This window comes from Juglans microcarpa x Juglans regia, chromosome 6S, assembly GCF_004785595.1.
Source record: "Juglans microcarpa x Juglans regia isolate MS1-56 chromosome 6S, Jm3101_v1.0, whole genome shotgun sequence".
Taxonomy (NCBI): domain Eukaryota; kingdom Viridiplantae; phylum Streptophyta; class Magnoliopsida; order Fagales; family Juglandaceae; genus Juglans; species Juglans microcarpa x Juglans regia.
In genome coordinates this window covers 17,750,873-17,765,300 of record NC_054605.1, presented here as the reverse complement: position 1 = coordinate 17,765,300, position 14,428 = coordinate 17,750,873, and the positions used below count along the sequence as shown (strand labels likewise).

Genomic DNA, 14,428 nt, shown 5'->3' with positions numbered 1-14,428 from the left:
ACAGACATGGATAAGTTCGGAGCCATTGCAATTTTGAGTAAATACTTTCAGCCTTTATGCATTCATCCCAGGTAGTCATCACCAGTATCTGTCTGTCCCACGTTTGCACAAGCATTACTTTATATGGGAAGTCCTTTTCATGGGTGCATTTGGTGGAAGCGATCCCCAAATTATGCAAATGCTTTCTAATTATTTTCGGTTTGTTGTTTAATATTCTGAATCGTGGACTAAATGCATAACTAGTTGTATACAAAACCTTGCGCAGCAAGTCTCCTCTGAAAGGTTATTAAGCAGGTCAGGAAGCATTTTAATGCTTTTCTATGATCAGGTTCAACAGATAAAAGCCTCAGAAGCTAAAGGCAGACTGGTATTGTTTGTAGACCAAAAAAGCAAGTTTTGGGTTTTGGATTTAGGAGTGTCAGCGACGAAAAAACTCTTCACTCCTAGTCCTTGACATATTTGGTCAGTGTTCATGCAATAAGGATAATGTGTACATTTTATACAGTAACAAGCGTTTGGGTTGTAAAAGTACCGTCCGGTTGCCTTTCTTGAGGTGTCACAGTGGCAATCGCAAATGAATTCCCCCATGTGACATGATAATTAACATCCAGATGGGCGGGCCATTGCGCATTCCTTCTGCTACCATCACAAATGCTAATGTTGCGACTGTTCTCAATGATGCCTATAAAAGACGGAATTTTGTGTATATAATGTATTTTAAGTAATGATAAACAAACAATCCTTTTAGCAATCATATATTAAAGATAATAATACTTTTATATTTATTTTTATAAAACTGTTCTTAATTTAAACTTCTGAGGATGCAGTGCATTGGGACTAGGAGTGGGTCATGCCTTGGAGAGTTTCCCGACATTAAACAAAAAATATTTTGCAAAATAAACAAGAAATACTTTCTTTAGACCAGAAAAATCCATCTTTTTCAAGAAGGGGATTTAGGTTGATATAAAAATAAATAAATAAATGTATTGATGCGCCATTTTTGAAGGACCAAAAGCTAAGCCCATTCAACTCGAACCAATAAAACTCGAGCAGGTCGTTTGCATGTAGAGGCTAACATCGAGCAGATGACGTGCCTTTATATCCCACAGCAACGGCAAGCCGTTTCCATGGTGGTCAGCCCATTTACTTCTATAGAGCATTCGGATTATTGGGTTGATCTTTGTGGCTCTCTGACTGTGTGAACGCGCGTGCGAGAGAGAGGAGGAGATGGCGGCGGTGTCGTTTAGATGGTTACTACAGCTGCACAAGGACGTGCCCAAAGCGGCTCGGTTCTACTCGGAGGGGTTGGACTTCACCGTCAACGTTTGCACTCTCCGTTGGGCCGAACTCCAATCCGGCCCTCTCAAACTCGGCCTCATGCAATCCCCCAGGTAATACGATACTCACATTACCTTCTTTGTACCCAATGCGTTGATTGTGCTTGACGAATTGCCCACAAAAGACTAGATACAGGATTATAACTTCTTTTTACTTCAGTTTGGTGACTAAGGGGTAGGCTAGAGCGTTTTATCCATCGATTTGCTTTTGGTACTATGGTTATCACTGCAATTTTTGTCATCTGGAATATAATACAACACACATATCTAATGGAACTTGTTTGCTGCGTTTTAAACCCGCATGCTGTAATCAGTGTATCCACATTTTCCTTGAAGAGTTGCACGTTATATCGAAAAATATTCCCTCCACGTAGTAGCCAATACGTAGGACACATGATTGATTTGCAATGTTTTGTTAGGTATGTTGTTATAGGAACTTTTTGCTTCTTGTGAATTTGCTGCTTTAATGCTTGTGTTATTCTAATCATGGATATGAAGTTTATCCTCCTTGTGTGTGTGGAAAATAGATGGGAGGGGGAATGCAAACGGCTACTTGAAATTGATTCAGTTTGGGCGGTATACTTCTTGACCGGTTAACTTATAAATGTGTTTTACCTCGGCTCTCGTATTTGCAAAAACTCTTCTGGGTACTTGAAATTCATACAGTTTGGCTAACATGATAATCTTTTTAAAAACTCTTCTGGTAATGTAATATGGTGTTTAACCATGTTGCCTGCCACTTTATATACAAAACTAACGTGTCAACTTTCAAAGCAATCTGAATGTCCATAGCCTGGAATCCATACGTTCTGCATAATTTTGGTCATGCTTCTGGTTTTTCTTTGTTTATTATTCACAATGAGGTACAAAATAGTTTTGGCCTCTTTTCTGGTTTCACAAGTTCTTTTAAGTTATAGTTGATACAAGGAGTGGGAAAAACTACTTCACAGGATTCTAACTTCAATAGAAACGCTGTCAAACATTTCAGCTGCTAATCCATTTTCACAGTGACCATATCCCGCAGAACGGATACTCTTCACTTCTATCATTCACAGTGACTGACATCAACAGTACAGTGACAAAATTGATGGCATTAGGAGCTGAATTAGATGGTCCCATCAAATATGAAATCCATGGAAAGGTAATGTCCTTAATCTCTATCGACATCTTCTGCTAAATTTTGAAGTCTAAAAATTATCCAGTATCTTATAAGGTCTTGTGTATTTGCGCGGAATCAGGTTGCATCCTTGAGATGTATTGATGGCCACATGCTAGGCCTTCATGAACCGGCTTAAGAGGCTCAAGAAATGGCCTTCCTCCAATTCTAGCAAATAAAGCCGCTCAGAGCTTTATTGTGGCATCTTGAATTCTTTTGTTGACATAGTGAAAGCAAGAGGTGTTTCACCTTTCTTTGGATTCCCTTCAAAAATCGATGGTGTAAAGTGACTTGGACCTGAGCATATGGTATTTTAATTATCCAAGACCTCCCATTAATTTGATCCGTCTTAATTCATTGTCCAGTTCTATGTAATGAAACTGCATCTGGCATATATGGCAATATGCCATGCCACCATTACAAATGAGCAAGAAGTGCCATATATGCCATGCCACCATTCCAAATGAAATGAGCAAGAAGTGCCATATATGCCATGCCACCATTCCAAATGAGCAAGAAGGTTCGTTCACTTCATAAGAGAAGGAAAATATTGGTGGACACTGCATATGATTTCTTAAAGTGGATTCCAGAAGAACCATATCTGAAGTGTTGAACAGATGTTGGGTTGGTAGGTGTGGAGGCATGGTGCTTCTGCCTTCTCTGATGTGGCCACTTATTACATTTACCAACCATACTAGGTTGTTGATGTAGCATATTTAAAGAGAAAGGGAAATGATACACTTCCCGCTGGGGGCTACCGCTGGTAGCTCCCGCGCCCTTTTTAATTTTTTTTTTAATATATATATATATATATATATTTTAGTGATTAAGGATGTGTTTTTTAATAATATTGTAATTTTTTTTTTATTTTTTTAAAAAATGTTTAAAAGTGTTAAAAAATACATATATGAAAAAAAAAATCCTAAAACTAACGGTAGCTCCCGCTGGGAGCGGTGGCTGTAGAGCCATCCTAAAAAGAAATATTATGGCCATAAAGAGATTCTTTAAAAATATATTCATAAATTAACATGACTCTATATCATATATTAGATCTATTTTATAATAAGAATAATTTTATAATCTAGCGTACCTTATCAAATCACATCAATTTATAAATTCATTTTTATTAAATCTATTTGTAGCTAAAATATTTATCTATTTTAAATTGCTTCACAGGTCAATAGTTTAAAGTCACTTAAAACATGACACTTCAGCTGACATGACTGAAGATCTCAAAAATAAACATAAAGAACAACATTTATCTTATTACATCTTCTCTTCACCATGAAGGTACTGAAATTCAACGAAATTTTGTATGGTTGAAGAAAAACTCTATACACTACCCATATACAAACAAAGAACAAATATCTAATTAGTGAAGTACTACCCCCCATAAGTTGGCCTCATAATTGAAGGAAAATCAATAAAATTTTACCAAAAAAAAAAAAAAAAGAAAGACAAAACACTTATTATGACATATAATCAAAATACGTATTAAAATAAAACGCATGTCACAAATCTGATTAAAATGGGACTTTAAATCAATATAAAAAAGAAAGTTACAAGATATTTCTTTAAAAGGTGAAAATATCTTAAATTAAACTAATAATGATATTATAAGTTGGAGCATAGTGACCAGTACGCGTCGAAAATAATTTTCTGCATTAAATCCTATGAGCAATTTTGATACGCGACCCAGGTTGAGACATTAATTCTGGCATATTTTTCTTCATTTCTTTTTTCCTTTTTTTATCTGAATGATATAAACACAATTTTACGCTATTTATGAAAAGTGGAGATGAGTCTTTAATTCAATCTAAGTACCAAATTTTAGGTTTAAAAGCTAAAAACTCGTGGTCTTAAAAACCTAATGACGCGAAGTACTGTGCATGGGGCGTCTCCTTTATTTTTATTTTTAATTATTTTACTAACCTAAATATTTACTCGTGATCTTAAATATTTTACTCATTAAATATTAATGGAATTATTTTATTTTCAAGTATGTAAAGCACACGAGTAGTGTTATTTAAAAGTCTTTATAACAGACCATTCACATGTCATAATTTGATTTGTAAAATTTAAAATTATTTTTAAGTTATGTTAATTTGGGTATCAAACCCATATCAACCTATTTCAAACTAATCATTGATGGGATCGGTACTACTTTTTTAACTTCTCATAAAAAGATAAACATATCTCAAACTATTTTATACATTCAAATATATATTTCAACCTACTTCATATATTCAAACACATCTCATTGAGATTCACAAAATATTACTATTCATAAATTAATTCAAATAATCTGAGATCACCTCAAAACCCAAACTCAACCTTAATTTTTATTAGTTTACTAACCTAAATATTTACTCGTGATCTTAAATATTTCACTAAAGACTAATCAACTACTAACGTGGTTAAAAGCTTAAAATTTTAAAATAATTATTACCATTTACACGCTATAATTTTTTAAGAATATAGTGAAAAGTCTTAGGGTGCACCGCTTTTGAAAATAATTAATGAATGTGAAATCATCACTTATCTCAAAAGATGAAGCTACTTCTTACTTCTTACAGTAAGAAGTAGATTTAATCATTTAAATTTATTTTAATACTTTCCCTCACGTTTGAGACAAACTCCCTCTCAATAAATAGGCACATCACATAAAATATTTAATTAAATGAGAGAATTGTAGAGTTAGTGTTCGAATTTAAGATCTCTACTTTGATATTATGTGAAATCAACCCTAAATAATTCAAAAATAAAAGTCAAAAGTGGAAAAATAAAACAAAAATTCAAAAAAAAAATGGTATTATTTTTTGTTGATAATTGACTATGAGTTAGGGGTGGGCGGATGGGGTTTTTTCCCCCACCCCCCGGCACCGGGGCGGGGGTGGGGGGAAAACCCGAACCCTCACATGGTGTCGGGCGGGGTGCAGGGAGGGTACCCGGTATCACCCCTACCATGAGTCTATGTTTGTGAAATAGGATGTTAAGTATCATTGTCTTGTACGTAAAGAATAATATCAATGAGCTTTGGTATTCATCATTTGGCCATACACTACATGTCACATTTGTTTTTATTTTTTATTTTTATTTTTTTGATTTTATTTCTACCAAACTAATTAATCATGAGTTATTCTACTCATCATTCTTATATCACATATTTATTAAGGGGATCAAATTAAAAGATAAAAAAAAAAATTATGTATGATATATAGGATAGAAATGATGATTAAAATTTTTCATACGGCATATTTTGGTACTTATAATCCTGCATGAATCATTCGATATATGTGTGTATATATATATATTATATATATATATAGCAGGGATTCTGGCCAGCTTTCTGATGCGGCGCAAAGTACAGAACTTGGAAATAGTTTGGCAGGAACCCCCAACTTTAGCCGAAGACATTGAACCAACTTTCCCAGCAACTTCAGATTTTCTTTCTTGTTACTCCTCGCACTTTAGGGAACAATACTGCATTGGATAGAGGGTTAAAATAGTTTGGCAAGGACCCACTTTCGCCAAAGACAGTCAACCTCTGCCTCAATAAAAAAAAAAAAAAAAAAATCATTCCTTGAGATTTTTTGACAAAACTTTTGTGGAAATATATATTTTTACAGTTTGTGAAAATGGTTATAATTGATTTTGCGATAATCATAAGACATCCATGTAAATACATCTGTTTATTCATTCTATCCTTAAATGAAGTATTTTGGAAAACGCTTAGATATATGTTAAAGAAAAGGGTTTTCCCGGAAGTTAGATGACTTGGTTAGACGAGTAGAAGTTTTAGAAAAAGGGGAATGATAAAAATAAGTGAAAATGGAATGTGAAGGAGAATTCTGTTATTTTTGGATTAATATTATGTATAGTGAGAGTGCTTATTTATGAGACGAACTGAAATAAGTAAGTATTCTAATTAAATCAATATAAATCAACATCCTCCGTCAAACTCTAGATCTAGATGATGGAACCAATTGAGTTTGGAAACAATATCACAAAGTAGACCGGCCGCTAGACGAGATTTCGTAAGAATGTTAGTTATAAATTGGTTTGTAGAGGAGATAGAATAAAGAAGTAAGGCACATTGTTAAAGATGGTGCCTAATAAAATGACAATCAATCTCGATAAATTGGTGTATCGAAAATCACATGCATATATGCCATCAACCTTTTTTTTTTTTTTTTTTTCTTTTGCAATTATTATATTTAAATTTCTAAAGTTGGATGAGGGCACTTTACAAATTCCCTTCCCTTGATATAGGGTAAATTAAGCAGATTTTAGGCGACCTTTATAATTGCAGCAATCATGCTGGCCTGCTGCATGGAGATACGCATCTATTTTGAGTAAAGCATTAGGTTATAAAACAGATTGAAGACACAGTACTGTACGTGCCTTATCTTGCAAGTTTCAGATTATATGACGAGTGTAGGACCTTTCCCGAGCCATTCAAACAAGGGAATTTCCCCAATTTAAGGGTCAAGTACAATCTTTTGTATAACAACTTTTTGCATGACTGCAAGTGCCAAGTGACATGAAATAGGGATGAAAAATGTGTAGATTGCAGTTTTGTTTTTGTTTTTAAATCATGAAAACTTGCTCATGGTTATTATCATTAAATTATTTATAATTTAATATTATCATATATTACGTATTGATGATCTTGGCGGCCAGTAATGTGATCGAAAGATTTTATTTTTAAGTTAGCGTATAGAATATATTTAATATAAATTTTAGAATATGAATTATATAAATCAAATTTTATCATTTAAGTACTGATATAGATGATATATTCTATATACTGATTTAAGAATAAAATAATTCAATATGATTACGTGGCAATTGATTCTAGTACGGACCTTCAAACAATTATTCCTACACACGTCATCAAGTATAATGCTTGAGAAAAAACAGTTAATATATATAGAATACAATAATATAAAGATACGATTCCTTTAGCTAACCCACAAGCAATGATCATATATTTGAATTTTTATTTTTGGCCCAAAGCAATCTGTATCTTGAAGATCATAAGATCTCGTTAAATGTTATTTCGGAATTAAAAATATGTTGCTTTTGTACGCGTCTCTCACGTGCTTTTACCAAACCTGTTTAATTCCTCTCGAGTCAAGTACTACTATACAGAAGAAAACCATGAGATCAGTTTGCTACAAGAGATGATAGAGATGCAGAAGCAACAGTACTTCTTTCGTCTATTTGAAGCATTAATCATTAAAGGGGGAAGAAATGAATCTATTTTAACAACAAATAAATTATACAATAATTAAATTTATTAAATAATGTAATTTAATATCATGCGTTAAGTTATAAAATTATTTTTATCATAAAATAAATTAAGTTTCGTTTAAATTTAGAAAGTATTTTATCTCATTTTATTATTATAATTTTTTAAATTATCACATAAAATATAATAAATAATTTAAAATTTTCACATCTCAATTCTTATTTTTTCAAATTCTAAAATAATAATAATAATATTAAAAAATATTAATTTAATATTAATTTTTTAATTTTTAATTTTTACCTAAAATTATCTCATATTATCTTTAAATACAAAACTTAAACAAATGATATAAAATTATGTTAATTTATAATTTTACTTCTGTATAATTCATTTATTTACGACAGCACAGCCCTATTTTAACATAGATGCACGTATTTATGGATGTTGCTCATTTTCTTATAAAATTTGTAGGTTATCAAACCAGTAATTATTTCTGGTTTTTGTTTTCTACCAAAGAAGACATGACTGATCATCATTAATTGCAGTGCATGCATGATGTTGCCCTTTTCTAGGATATTGCAGTGTCTGTCCTTTGTACTTCTTTATTAGCAACAAACCCTAGTTAAGTCCAGTAGATTATCAGCTGCCACAGATTTTTCAGGTGGAAATAGGAACGCACTTGGAGTAAAATATAGTTTTTAAGCTGAATCTACAATCATGATCAAACAACAATCGTCCACCCATTTCCTTAATCTCCAACTACCCAATTTTGTTTGATATGTAAAGATAACGCTGGACAAGACATGCATTTCTACCAAGAAGATACTCCAATTTAATCACACTAAACCTTTTCCAAATGAGTCGGAACATCCAGGCCCCAGAGAATAAAGGAGATATGAAACTTTACAACAAGAGGAGATTTTAATAACCAGAAATGATATATACAACCGTTTGGGTAATCTTTGCGAAACCGTTGTCCACGTAGAGATGAAACGTCCCGTTTCATTTGATGACTCAAATGTCACCTCCTCTTCCCTTCGTCTTCTCCACTCCAGCTAAGCAGATCCATTTGTCTTCTCCACCCCTGATTGTCTCTAAGAAGTTATTATCGAAGACCACTTCATAATCTCCACTTAGAGAAACCTCTTCTCTTCTCCACTCAAATTTGATCTTCACAAAGCCACCATCAAAGCTCCCTCCGTCTTCTCTATAAACCCACAAAGCTCCCTTCTTCATCTCATCTCAAACTTTCTTTTCATTTTATTTAATGAGTTCTTCTATATATCATCGGCTCTTGTAAATATGAGGAAACCGGCTCAGCCGATATATTATTAAAAAAAATGAAAATGAAAAACAAAATACAACGAAAACGGAGGGAAAATTGTTGAAGAGGGAAGCTAGAGGTTGTCTCGTCTGGAAGAAGGGGAGAAAAGATCTACTCTGCTCGATCTCTGAATTGGAAGAAGAGATTTTGCCGCTTGGGTCTAGGAACCGTTGATCGCGTCGTCTGGGTTTGGGAAGAAAAACTCATTTTAATCTTGGGTTTGGGACGAAAAGTTCGGCTCTGTTCGATCTCGAGTTTGGAAGGAGAGATCGCTGCCACCATCCTCGTCGTCTTCGTGTTTGGAAGAGAAAAACCTACTCAAGCTCAAATATGGTTTCTTTAATCTGTTTTGCTCAAACTCGTACTTATTTTCTCATTTTGGTTTCTACAAACTCAAATTGGTACTGGTTTCTTTATGGTTTTTGCAAACTCATACTTATTTTCTCATTTTGTAGGTTTTTTTTATGGTTTTGTTTTGCTCTCGATTTGTTGTGGGAAGATTTCATTAAGATGGGTGCGAACAACAGACTGGAGTGAAATCGTTGGAGGGAAAATTGTTGAAGATGAAGGATCGTTGGCGGAGTGAAATTGTTGAAAACGAAGGGGAGAGACAGAGAAGACGAAGAGAAGATGAAGGAAAATGAAGAGACGAAGTCTGAAGGAGTGAGTTTCGAATCAAAAGGAATGAGTGAAAGAAAACAATCAATTTCATTCAAAACATATCGTTTCACTTGCCATGGGGGCAAGGGTTCCCCCACGATTACCCAAGACAGTTGCAGATAGAATTTTTTTTTAACAACACTCTACACAACTCCTTCAAGATCATGTCAAATCCCAGCTTTGAGAACCAAAATATATTGAATCACCACTCGTGTATTGACACACGTTGAGAATCCACCATTTCATCAAGGCTAGCTCTTATAAAACAATAATGACAAGAAAACAATAGCACTTGTGTTTGTTAAAGATGGTGCAAGATCAAATCATACCAAGAGGAAAAGAGCCGTTGGATTTCGGAAAAAGTGGGAAACAGATCATCTGGAAAAAGCTCGTATCCAAAATTAGGAATAGCGTTTGTGAGCTTAGAGAGGTAAAAAATTAAGGAAGGAGCATTCCTAGCTAGTAACATCTGAAGATGGGGATTTTTTCGCTTCAGAGATTCGTTTGGAAAAAAGAACCAAGAACGGCAGGTGATCTGGCACATGAGGCCAAGAACAGTGAATTGAGAAGAATACAAACTTTTTGGTAAATTTAGATGGTAATAACCCACATGATAAAAATACTTCGTCTCTTTTCCTCCCATGCGAAAGTGATCATATTCTAGGGTTTCATCGATGTAGTAATGGCATGGTTGTAGAAGGCAATTCATGTCTAACACCTTCAGAAGGCCATGTCTAATAATCCCACCATGCCTACTACTTATTATTTGTCTGGGGACACCATTTTCGACATGATAACTTAGAATACTAAAAACATCGATAAAAACTGAGTCACTTTCTGACATTCTCATTCGCGAAGTTAATCGATTTAGAGGAGCTAGCTTGTTGCTGGAGATACTGAAGCTCAAGAGTCGACTATACTTGGGCAGAGTCGGCTTTGTCGGGGTTCGTTTTGTGTTTCCTTTTTTAGTGTTTTTATTTATCATTCTAGCTAACACTGCAAGTTTTCAATAAAAATCGAGAACATATTTACAACTTTATTAACAAAATCGTGTGAAGCTCGAGCACATCAATTTGAATCATAACTTAGTCCCTTGCCTAGATCAAAGGCTCAAAGATACCTGAAGGAAAAAATAAAAAGAAGGGAAGAAAATTATTACGAGTGAAGCTCGAATAAACTAAAAAGTACACAAGCTTTGCCCTACACTGGGGTTGGTTGATGCTTGTTTTTCGGCTCACTCCATGAAAGAAAGAAGGTCAAAACCTCTTTGCCCTTTGGCTAGCTCGCGCGCGAGAGAGAGAGAGAGTGGTCATTCCCACCCACGTTTTCTCAAGTTCTTGCATCTGAACAGGATCCCAGTCATAAACTCAAAAATGTGTAAGGCCCTCTTCATAAACTCAAGAGTTTACTCCTTTCCTAAACTCAAAAGTAAAGAACATTCCATCTTACCACCCGTCTTGTATATTCCGCCCAAGAAAATGATCCTTCACCCGTCTTTCATACAATGGAAAAACTGAGGCCCACAATTCATGCCACAGTACCAAAGAAACCTTACATTCATGACTCGTAAAGCTCAGGAGAGAAGTCGACGTCAGAATCCTCTATTCATCCACCTACAGATCGGTACAATCAAACCGAAATCATGGACAAAAAAAAGAAAAAGAAAGAGAGCAGTACAGTCCCTGCTAACATGAAACCACATGAGGACATTCCGGTAATTGCAACCTCCGGGAGACATGTCTGGGAACTTGTTGCAGTAATAGAGCAAGACCCAAGACGCTATTGTCGTATATTGCGAGCATCTATCTCATGCTCAGGCGCCTCTTGGATGACACAGGCTTGAATGTACGCTTGACAAAACCCTAAAATCTTTACCGTCAACACGAGTGAAAAGCAGGTTAGCTCATCCCTCATTGAACGAGTTTCGAGGATGTTTTTAATATATATTAATTTAAGCTTGCATACCTTAACCCTAGTTGAGACAATTTTTAAAGGAAACGAACAGACATGGAAAAGACAAGGTCACAAGGCATCTGTTGATGCACAAAAGCGAGAAGGCTTTCTCTACATGCCTACTCTTACCGACTTTCCAAGGCAAGGATTTCTGGTTCACCACATGAGATAAATACCACTAAAACTTAATTAACGATAATCTTAGAGGACTGAGAGATTTAACAAATTTAAAATTAACAAGTTCAACATCAAGTCAAACAGGTAGTAATAATTAAGTAACTTACCTCTGCATCACCAGAAGCGTGCTTGGCGTCTGGAAAGAGGAAAAGTAATCGGTGAACGATATTTATCTTTAGCAATTCAAGCAAACCACTTTTATTCAAACATGGACTTAATTATTAAGAAATAAAATGAGTACTAACAAAGAAAGAGTTTAGATCAAGAGAAGAGATTTAAGTAACATAACGAGAAAGGGAGCTCCCTTCAGTCCAAGTACAGGAAGTTTAAGATCCAATTTATCTCCCGGTTCATTCACTCATTTACTGGGTATCTCCTTTTAACACAGTATGTGGATGAATGAATCGGCAGCTAATTGAATCCTGCAGCCACCCATGAGTGGACTGAAGAGGGCTCCCTTCACCGTCAATCATTGAGAAGAAAGCAACAAGAGTAAACGGAAATGAACTGATCTTCACATGTATGCAAGACCGATGCACAGATCAAACTGTTTTCTCGTAAACAAGTGAAGATTGCCCATGTCCCATGATATCCTAACCTAGCCAACACATAGCTAGAAAATCCACACACACACAGACACAGCGCGCGCGCGCAAATAGAGGTGAGGTGAAAAAGCGACTGCTCAAAAGACGAACAGTCGCTTTGATCTCGGAAGGTTCGTGGAGGATGGAGGCCGAGAGCTTCTGCTCTCACCCGCCGAACAAAACCAGTGGCTTATGGATTCATCATGAGTGGGAGAGTGGCTTATATACAAGCTAAAAGTGTAAAAAAATAATAATAATAATAATAAAAAAAAAAATAGAGGCTTTGATCAGACAATTAATGTTTTAAAATATTATGGAAAAAACAAAGATAAAAGGAAGTTATTCATATTCTTCTTTGCTTTCACCAATCGCTTGCAATATGCAGAGCCCATCAGTTCCATTGCATATGCCCTAATTTTTGTTTAGCTTATTATAAGCATAAGAATGCTATAATTAAGTCTTTGTGTTTTCCTAACTAGTCATTGATATGCTGCTAATTTAATGATCTTGATCATTGGCATATATATATATATATATATATATATATATATATATATATATATACACTCAGCTGGGTAGCCATTTACTCAGTAAGAGACCAGATCACTAAAGAGGATTTCAAAGAACATGACTATTCTTTCCTGAAATTTTAAAGGGCATTTGTATCTTTTTATTTTAGTCCTAAGTAGGGTAGCCCCGTTCACACTCCTCCGTGTTTATTGGCAAATTGGGGATATTATTAGCTGTATAGTAGGATTGGAAAATGCTTTTACAAGCATATAAATTTATTTTATACAGGAAAGTTTTCATGCAAAAAACACCTTTGCATCCTAAGCTTAGCTTCAAGATATGCTGTACGTTTGTTGACTAACAGAAAGTTGAAGTTTGGAACGAAACTGCTGATAACTAATGATATTTAACTAACGAATAAATTTATAAATAACTGAGAAGCATAAATGTTCAGTAATCGTTTTAAAAAAGAATATGTTATATTATTAAAAAATTAAATTTTTATGTAAATTTTAATTTTAATTTATTTTTTTAATAAAAATACGATTATTACACAAATCACAATTATAAATATATTTTATGTTCACAACAATTAAAAAATTGCTGAATGAAACCCTAGAGATCCCTGTGAAAACCTATTCCTAGGGTTTCTGTTTGTGCTGAGAAACACTACGTATACGGTGGAAGGGACGGAAAACGATATAACATGGTGGATAGGCACAGACCTTCTTTGACAACGTCTAGCCAGTAGCCTTTTTGTGGCTTTGCGATTTTATATGTTTTCAAGATTGTCCAGCAACTTGGAACAATTCATTGTCTTTGTTTTTTTAGAGAAGGAAATCTTTTGTGATTAAGATAATATATATATCAGAACACGTGTTAAGTTCTTAGTCACATTATATTGTCACCTTTTTTTTTTTTTTTTTTTGTATAGGCAATATTTCTTGGTCACATTTATATGCATGCACTGAAACCAGTCAAAGACAGTCCTATAGCTAGAACATATCCCGGCCAGTTCAGCACTTGTCCTGTCGAAGTGAAAACGAACTATACAACAATGAAAAGTCTCCTCAATATTTTTACACCACATATTATATATAAGTTTTATTAAAAAATATATATATATAATTTTTATTTTTTTCTCATACTAAATATATAATACATAGATAATAAATAAAAAAAATCTATTAATTTAAAAAAAACAAAAGTAAAAATAATATATAGTACGTAAAGATAATGAATAGCAAAGTACAGCTATGTATGCAGACATATACGACAACGCAATCGGGAATCAAATATTGAATTATAAGCTTGCACAATGCGAAGTGCATGTGTAAAGGGGTAGTTTGTGACAATTATATGCAGTTGGTAATCGTAGCAAATTGCTTAGAGTTCGGGACATTGTCCAGTGAAAAAATCGCCTTGGGATTAAAAAAAAATGTAAAATAGGAGATATATATATATATATATATA

General features: G+C 34.2%; 1 protein-coding gene and 1 long non-coding RNA gene across 2 annotated transcripts; one reads left to right on the top strand and one right to left on the bottom strand.

Annotated features, from left to right (window-relative positions):
* The first annotated feature begins 1,043 nt into the window (after nucleotides 1-1,043).
* On the top strand, nucleotides 1,044-2,820 carry LOC121236459. The gene is made up of 3 exons (XM_041132885.1): nucleotides 1,044-1,391; nucleotides 2,346-2,478; nucleotides 2,576-2,820. The coding sequence occupies exons 1-3, from the start codon at nucleotides 1,228-1,230 to the stop codon at nucleotides 2,630-2,632; spliced, it is 354 nt and encodes a 117-aa protein (XP_040988819.1). The 5' UTR covers nucleotides 1,044-1,227; the 3' UTR covers nucleotides 2,633-2,820.
* A 7,981-nt stretch (nucleotides 2,821-10,801) lies between these two features.
* Nucleotides 10,802-12,804, bottom strand: LOC121237846. Its single transcript, XR_005934999.1, has 2 exons — nucleotides 11,181-12,804; nucleotides 10,802-11,074 (listed from the first exon to the last, which is right to left on the bottom strand). It is a non-coding gene; the product is annotated as an uncharacterized LOC121237846 (long non-coding RNA).
* Between the last annotated feature and the right edge of the window lie 1,624 nt (nucleotides 12,805-14,428).

Excerpts from the sequence above, each read along its gene's own strand:
- LOC121236459 (XM_041132885.1), top strand. The coding sequence starts at position 1,228 with ATGGCGGCGGTGTCGTTTAGATGGTTACTACAGCTGCACAAGGACGTG. Across the intron at positions 1,392-2,345 it reads GGCCTCATGCAATCCCCCAG|TGACCATATCCCGCAGAACG; the intron begins GTAATACGATAC and ends CCATTTTCACAG. Across the intron at positions 2,479-2,575 it reads AATATGAAATCCATGGAAAG|GTTGCATCCTTGAGATGTAT; the intron begins GTAATGTCCTTA and ends GCGCGGAATCAG.